The sequence below is a fragment of the Rhagoletis pomonella genome, unplaced genomic scaffold (genome assembly GCF_013731165.1).
Source record: "Rhagoletis pomonella isolate Grant_MI unplaced genomic scaffold, Rhpom_1.0 Rhpom_scaffold_07003, whole genome shotgun sequence".
NCBI classification, from domain to species: Eukaryota; Metazoa; Arthropoda; class Insecta; order Diptera; family Tephritidae; genus Rhagoletis; species Rhagoletis pomonella.
The window spans coordinates 1-8643 of NW_023465536.1; the positions used below are offsets into that span (position 1 = coordinate 1).

The window sequence follows — 8643 nt, forward strand, 5'->3', positions numbered from 1 at the left end:
CTCATTCGCAGTATGAGTTGTATCTAAATAGTAGTAATAGCATTTATCTCATATAGTAGTAGATAGTAGTAGATTTAAGTTACATGTAAACAGTAAGTATTTAAGGGTTTATTTTACAAATATTAATATACAACACTTCTGACAGATTTTTTTTTACACACGTTCATGATACGCTGTTCAACAACAACAAAACTGATCTGTATTAAATATTACTTCCGATAGGTGCAGTTCAAATACTAATTTTTCATATACCTACGACTTAAAAGAGATTAACGACTGGTTTTCACTGTGTCAAATTCATTTGTCGTCAAATAAGTGAAAACACTATGTCAAATGGGATCAAAAAGCGGTTTATAGATTGATTTGGATCAGGTAAGGTCTTTAGTCGTGTACATGCGCTGCGAAGTCGGTCATCTGTCAGTTTTTAACCCATAATATCATCGGTAAAGGTATGGATAAAGGAGATAAAGTTGTGTCAAAATATGTCGCCAAAATTTTTTGTCAAACTATGACATAGTGAAAACCAGTCTTAAGATTGCATTTAATGTTTGTAACTGATATGTACTTGTATGTATATTAACCGCAAGCCTACAAGCTAATCAAATACATATGCGTACATTTTTAATTAATTTTTGTTTTTAATTTTCAGAATGACATTAAAGAGCCATTCATGCGCGACGAAATAATCGATCGTCTCAGTTCAATGTTAAATTTCAATTTACAACAATTGTGTGGGCCCAAGTGCAATGATCTAAAAGTACGCAATCCAGCTAAATATGGTTGGGAACCACGTCGGCTGCTAGGCGAAATTTTTGATATATATCTACATCTGGACTGTGATAGATTTGCGCAGGCATTAGCCGCCGATGAGCGTTCATTTCAGAAGCATCTATTTGACGATGCTGCCAGTCGCATAGAACGTTTGGGTATACGTTCCACAACTGAGGTGGAAAAATTCAGATCATTGATTAATAAAGCCCATGATATTTATGGTAAGTTCTTGGCGGCATTGTTTCTTTTCCTTGTTTTTTTTTGGATATTTCTGTATAAGATTTTCATTACTTTTACTACTACTATTTTGCAGTTGCAAATCAGCTAGCCGAAGATGAGTGCGCCGATGCGCCCGACGAATTCAAAGATCCCCTAATGGATACGCTCATGTCGGATCCGGTAATGCTGCCATCGGGCACGATTATGGATCGTGCTATTATAACAAGGCATTTGTTGAACAGTAACACTGATCCGTTCAATCGTCAGCCATTGACCGAAGATATGCTCGTGCCAAATATTGAACTGAAGGAACGTATCGATGCTTGGCGTAAGGAGCAACGTTTTAAGCGACAACAAGAGCAAAATGATGTACGCTTAAACGATAAGAGCAGCTAAATTATAGCATCAATGGCGTGTGGTATGTACTGTACGGTGAATGTGGCGAGCAAGCAAACAAACGAGAAAAGAAGTCAGCCAAGGTTGCAGTAGCCACATTTCACTTTTCAAGCTGTTGATGTTGCTATCATGAACGAAAGACACAAGATCACGTAAGAACAAGAGAGTGAAAAAAGTCGAATTTATTAGCGGGTTCTACGCCATCTTGTTTCACTGGAAAACGAGCGAAAAGTAAACAAAGCAAAGAAAATAACGAAAACGAAAATTAGCCAAAATTATTGTCAGCCACTTTAAACGCACAATTTAGGTAAAATGATGCAACAAAATGCTTTAAAATGTGTTCTCATGTTGAATTAACTCTTCTTTGCTTGAATAAAAGTGTAAAATAGTGGTGCTTGTGATGTCAACAAACGCTCAGCTGACGAACCCGCTTTCGCAAACTTTTTTCTCAAAACCAGTTACAAATACACGTCGCGTTCTTACGTGATCTTGTATTTTTGGTTCATGATGTTGCTATTGCTGTCGCTGAAATTGCTGCCGCCGATGTAGCAGCTTCTTATATGTTTGGCGTAGTTCATGAATCGAATTTTAATTAGTTGTTTTGTGTGTGTGCGTGTGTATGAAGAAAACAAAAAGGTCTTACTTAAGATAGCATTTCCTGCTTATATCATTTACCTCACCATAAGTTGAGGTAAACATTATTAAATTATTCCTTTATTATGTTTAGTTATTACCGAATTATAATAGAAATACTCTCACAATCAGTTATTGTTACATTTCTTTGTAATTATTATTATTATTTTTGTATTTCATAACTCTGTTACAAAAGAAGGAGGAACCGTCTATATTTATATCCTTTCATTATTATTATAATTCTATTTTTGTTCTTGTCTTCGTATCTGTATTTATCAACTCTAGTGTGTATATGTCTATATGTAGCTGAAATTCGCAACAATTTAAATTTACGATATACGATATACATACATACATACATATGCACGTGAAGAAAAACAAAGAAGCAAGCGAAAAAACGAAATGTTGGTTGAAATTCCGGCCTTCTTCAATAATCCAATATTGTCAATTTGTTTGAGTATACCAACAAAAGCAAGCAGAAGAAAAGCTAAACGAAACAAAACAACAAAATGAAACAAAAAAGGGCGTTAAAAATACGATTTTTTTAAGTAAGTTTGAAGCTAAGATTGAGGAAAATAAAAATTAAAAAAGTATAAATCATAAAAATATAATTAAAATATATGCGTAATATACGATGGCCTATATTTGATTTAATACAATTTTTACATATATGAGTAGAACTTGGGAGCATCGTACGATTGCTCGGTGAGTACTCCCTTGGGAGTATGTATACGAATACTCCCCATTGCTCCCTATGCTTCTGTGTATAAGCATGTAATTTTGTATACTCCCTTTAACATTGGATGTCCTAGGAGGGGGAGTAATCCCTTTTACCTCCTAAACGAGCAATCGGGGAGCACACAGAATTATCATCCCACAAACTTTCTAATGGAGCAATACGGGAGTACTCCCATAGTTACCTCCCAGAAATCTCCCAAAAAGACAACAAGGGAGTGCACATAGAAAACATCCCATATTCCTCCCGAACGAGCAATAAGGGAATAATTTAGCCAAATAGATTTTGCTATTTATTAAATTTTTTATTTAACTTTTTAATCACGTGAATTTGTGCAATTTTACAAGATCTTAACAGATATAAGTACGAGATCAGATACAAACATAAATGATACGTCTTACATAATTGCTTAATTTTAGAATTATATTGCAGAGAAATCATATGAAAGTAAAACATAATAATAACAAAACGGTAAGATAAGATTTGAATTATATGCACCTTTATCATGGTGAAATAAAAACAAGGTGACATCAGAAGCTGTTTTTGTACTATGTGTTGACCCTCATACTCCGGTCATGTATTTGAGGTTAGTAGAAAAGGGAATCTTTTTGTACCCCTTACTACCTTTTTAGTACTTTATTAAGATCGTAGTACTGGAGTGACAATAAATCAGCAATTAATTATTATTTAATTAATGAAACGTAGAACAATAATTATTAGACATTAGGGCGGCATGCGATAATTTTTATTGTCGAAAATCCGAAAAGAAAAAAGAATATCTTGTCTATTATTTTTAAAATATTTCTTTTTAATTTGGTAAAGGACTAAACCACATTTGGAATCAAACACGTTTTGGTGTGTGTTGATCCATACTTATCCATTTCATATTCCCTCTTATCGGCTAGGAAATAATGCTTCAGGCGAGAATTGAAAGCTGAAAGAGAACTTGAGAGAAATATCCTTTATCGCTGGATATTTTCAAGTGGTAAGCTGTGGTGTAGTGGTAAGCAGTGCGCGCTTTCACACATCAGCACCTGGATTCAAGCCCTGGTAAAGCAACATCCCAAAAAATATAGAAAAAGGTTTTTTCTTAACAGCGGTCGTCCCTCGGCAGGCAATGGCGAACCTCCGAGTGTATTTCTGCCATGAAAAACAGCTTCTCATAAAAATACAATCGCCGTTCGGAGTCGGCGTAAAACTGTAGGTCCCTCCGCTTTGTGTGACAACATCAAGGCGCACGCCACAAGTCGGAGGAGAAGCTCGGCCAAACACTAACATATGTGTAAGCGCCAATCTATTATATTATTATTTAATGTTTTATGTACATATTTTTTAGTTTTAAATGTTTATTAAATGCACATGTTTTTCGAATTTATAATGCATGGAAATGTAGTGATAATAAATAAATGTAATTTCAAATTTAATATTTTGAAACTCTAGAATTAATATAATATGTAGCTTTTTCGAAGCTAATTAATAGTCCTATTATTTCTGTATACTGTGGATAGCTGAGTTCCATAGCATAGCTGATGTTGAACTAATATAATATAATAGAAAATAATTTAATTGGCTAGTTTACATGTTTACTTTAGAGAATTTTGGAGTCATAAATATTTCAGAACTTGAAAACGACTTACACCTGCACCTGGCCATGTCGTATGGCACATAGCACAAGGTACTCTTGACATATTCTATTAAAAAATAATACGTCAATAATTAAAATAATAATTTGTTCATTTAACCCTTTAAACGGCTAAAACGATATTTAAGGGACTCGCAGCTAAAAGGCGTATTATAAAATAATAAAATAATACAATCATTAAAAGGTAAAGTAGTGAACCATTTTTGGGGTTCCCACTTAGAGCTAAATAGTGATGTATCTTCAAGAGGGTTAAAAACTGGTATACAACTGCAGACTAAAAATCACCAGGCTCAACATTTAATAGAAAATGTATAAATTGTATGCACGTACACATATGTACTTACAAATCGCAATGTTGAATTGCAAACCCATACGTGGTACGTTGCAGCAGGAATAGCAGCAAGGCGCTTTTAAATGCTCTGGACTATTATACTACTTTAACTAAAAATATCGAAAATATAAAACAGATAACTTACCGACGCAACTAAAACTTCCGAACATTTTCTCGCAAGTTATTGAAAGAACACAGGCGAATATCAAAGTAAAAAAGAAAACAACGAAACAATGTTGCCGACACTATATTTCTTATTGGAAACGCAAATAGGAGGAAAAATTTAGTTAGCAGCATTGTAATTTATGATGGCCAATTTTGCCAAATGCGACGCCATATTGGATTACTGATATCACCTTATTCTTATTTCACCATGCACCTATGTGAACATATAAGTATGTACTCGTATATGATTTCCTGGGTGGCAAGGATGCCTGCCGTTCAGGAATCCACCAAGCGGGGAAATTGTGAAGGTGGCTTTGCTTATCTGACATCTTTGTCACCCATGCGATGTTTAAACCCGGGGGTCACACATAAATGCAAACTCTAATTTGTACAATCTGAAAAGTATTTAACGGTATATTTATAAGTAATACAATACTTAATATATTTAAACAAAAGTTGAGGTACCCAGTAGAACTTGGGAGCATCGTACGATTGCTCGGTGAGTACTCCCTTGGGAGTATACGAATACTCCCCATTGCTCCCTATGCTTCTGTGTATAAGCATGTAATTTTGTATACTCCCTTTAACATTGGATGTCCTAGGAGAGGGAGTAATCCCTTTTACCTCCTAAACGAGCAATCGGGGAGCACACACAGAATTATCATCCCACAAACCTCCTAATAGAGCAATACGGGAGTACTCCCATAGTTACCTCCCAGAAACCTCCCAAAAAGACAACAAGGGAGTGCACATAGAAAACATCCCATATACCTCCCGAACGAGCAATAAGGGAGTGCTCCCATAAGAGGCATCCCGAAAGCCTCCTATAGGAGTAATAAGAGAGCAATGATAACGAATATTTTACATTAGCCAAATGGATTTTGCTATTTATAAAATTTTTGTATTTAACTTTTTAATCACATGCATTTGTGCAGTATTACAAGATCTTAAAAATAAAGCATAAATGATACGTCTTACATAATTGCTTAATTTTAGAAATATATTGCAGAGAAATCATATGAAATTAAAACATAATAATAACAAAACGGTAAGATAAGATTTGAATTATATGCACCTATATGCACATATAAGTATGTACTCCTATATGATTTCCTGGGTGTCAAGGATGCTTGCCAGTTCAGGAATCCACCAAGCGGGGAAATTGTGAAGGTGACTTTGCTTATCTGACATCTTTGTCACCCATGCGATGTTTAAAGCCGGGGGTCACACTTAAATGCTGACACTAATTTGCGCAATCTGAAAAGTATTTAAGGTTGCATTTACAAGTAATACAATACATACTTAATATATTTAAACAAAAATTGAAGTGCATACCAACGGACTTTTATTAAAATCTGTGTGCTATCCAAATTAAATTATTGTGTGCTCCTTATGCTTCTACAAGAATTATTTTCTGTTATTTTTTTTTTGTATGATAAATTTTTTCGAAAACACAAATTTCTTTTGGGCGAGGTGCGTATTGCTCTCCTATCAATCAAAAAGAAGACTCTTGGATTTCTCGCTTAGGAGACATCACTTTTTGCTCCTAAGCGAGTAATAACGGAGTACAAAACCGACAAATCTCGCTTATTGCTCCCAAATCATGCCTCAGGGAGCATTCTTTAATTGCTCGCTTAGGAGATCTCTCATTAAGCTCCTAAACGAGCAATACAGGAGTACAAAACCGAGAAATCTCGTTTACTGCTCCCAAATCATGCCTCAGGGAGCATTATTTCGTCGCTCGCTTAGGAGATCTCTTATTTGACTCCTAAACGAGTAATAAAGGAGTACAAAACCGACAAATCTCTCTTATTGCTCAGAAATCAGGTTAAGGGGAGTACTCTTTTATTCCTCACATAGGGAGATCTCCCTTCAAGTTCTAGTGGGTACATACCAACGGACTTTTATTAAAATCTGTGTGCTATCCAAATTAGATTATTGTGTCCTCCCTATGCGTCTATAAGAAATAATTTCTGTTGGTTTTTTTTTCTATGATAAATTTTTCCGAAAACACAAAATTTCTTTTTAACGAGGTGCGTATTGCTCTCCTATCAATCAAAAAGAATACTCTTGGATTTCTCGCTTAGGAGACATCACTTTTTAATCCTAAACGAGTAATAACGGAGTACAAAACCGACAAATCTCCCTTATTGCTGCCAAATCATGCCTCAGGGAGCTTTTTTAATTGCTCGCTTAAGAGATCTCTCATTACGCTCCTAAGCAAGCAATACAGGAGGACAAAACCGACAAATCTCGTTTATTGGTCCCAAATCATGCCTCAGGGAGTATTATTACGTCGCTCGCTTAGGAGATCTCCTATTTGATTCCTAAACGAGTAATAAAGGAGTACAAAACCGACAAATCTCCCTTATTGCTCAGAAATCAGGTTAAGGGGAGTACTCTTTTATTCCTCACATAGGGATATCTGCCTTCAAGTTCTAGTGGGTATATACCCAGTAGAACTTGGGAGCATCGTACGATTGCTCCGTGAGTACTCCCTGAGGAGTATACGAATACTCCCCATTTCACCCTATGCTTCTGTGTATAAGCATGTAATTTCGTATACTCCCTTTAACATTGTATGTCCTAGGAGGGGGAGTAATCCCTTTTACCTCCTAAACGAGCGATCGGGGAGCACACACAGAAATATCATCCCACAAACCTCCTAAGGGAGCAATACGGGAGTACTCCCATAAAATCCTCCCTTATACCTCCCAAAAAGACAAGAAGGGAGTGCACATAGAAAAACATCCCCCATTCCTCCCGAACGATCAATAAGGGAGTGCTCCCATGAGAGGCATCTCGAAAGCCTCCTGTACGAGTAATAAAAGAGCTTTTCATTGCCTCACATATAAGCTAAAAGATTTTGCTATTTACGCAATCGATTTATTTAATTTTTTAATCTCATGCATGTATACAATATTAAAAGATCTTAACAGATACCTATAAGTACGAGATCATCCAAAACATACATAAGTAATACTTATTACATTTTTTATTAATATTGGAATTCTAATGCGGTCAAATACATTCAAAGTAAAACAGAATAATAATAAAACGGTGAAATAACTACATGATTTCCTGGTGTCAGGGATGCTTGGGTGTTCAGGAGCTCACGCAAAATGTGTTTGATGCTACACTCAACCATTTGAAAAGGCATGTTTTTTCCTTATTGTCCTTGTCCAGCTCAGGCATTCCATCATATTATCGTTTGAAGCAACCATCTGATTTTCAGAACAACCATCTCCCCTGATAAAGCTTCAAAGCGCAGAAAAGGTGCCTTTTTTGCCTTACACAAGTGTGACATTTCAAGAAACGAACACAAAATGTTTTCACCCTTTGCCCTTAATTTAGAATCGAACACGAAAAGAGAAAGGAGCAATCAAAAGGCGACATTTTTTGGTACAAACGAAATCACCATTAGATTATTGTTTGGATTTTCGTCGATTTTAAATTTGCTATCCCAAAATAATTTATAAAACACCACTCTGAGGTAAAATTGTCGAGTAACGGCAGCCGAACTAGAAACACAAAATTTATTATATCAATTGCATTACGAAAATTAAACGAATTTTTCTAAAAGCATTGGAAACTGGCGGAATACATTTTTATTCATATGAATCGTTGAATTCATAATTTTCCATTTAGATACACCATGGCAGCTCAGGGTCTAAATCGGCCAATAATAGATGTAGTTACGAGGTGGAATTCAAACTTCCAAATGCTTAAAAGCCTTCTAAAATTCAGAGA

At 35.5% G+C, this 8643-nt stretch overlaps 1 protein-coding gene across 1 annotated transcript; it reads left to right on the forward strand.

The window, feature by feature from the left end:
• The first annotated feature begins 281 nt into the window (after positions 1 to 281).
• LOC118755672 (ubiquitin conjugation factor E4 B-like) lies at positions 282 to 1506 on the forward strand. Its single transcript, XM_036490499.1, has 2 exons — positions 282 to 992; positions 1085 to 1506. The coding sequence occupies exons 1-2, from the start codon at positions 671 to 673 to the stop codon at positions 1384 to 1386; spliced, it is 624 nt and encodes a 207-aa protein (XP_036346392.1). The 5' UTR covers positions 282 to 670; the 3' UTR covers positions 1387 to 1506.
• Positions 1507 to 8643: the final 7137 nt, after the last annotated feature.

Coding starts and splice junctions, on each gene's coding strand:
- LOC118755672 (XM_036490499.1), top strand. CDS start 671: ATGCGCGACGAAATAATCGATCGTCTCAGTTCAATGTTAAATTTCAAT. Junction 993..1,084: donor TAAAGCCCATGATATTTATG/GTAAGTTCTTGG, acceptor ACTATTTTGCAG/TTGCAAATCAGCTAGCCGAA.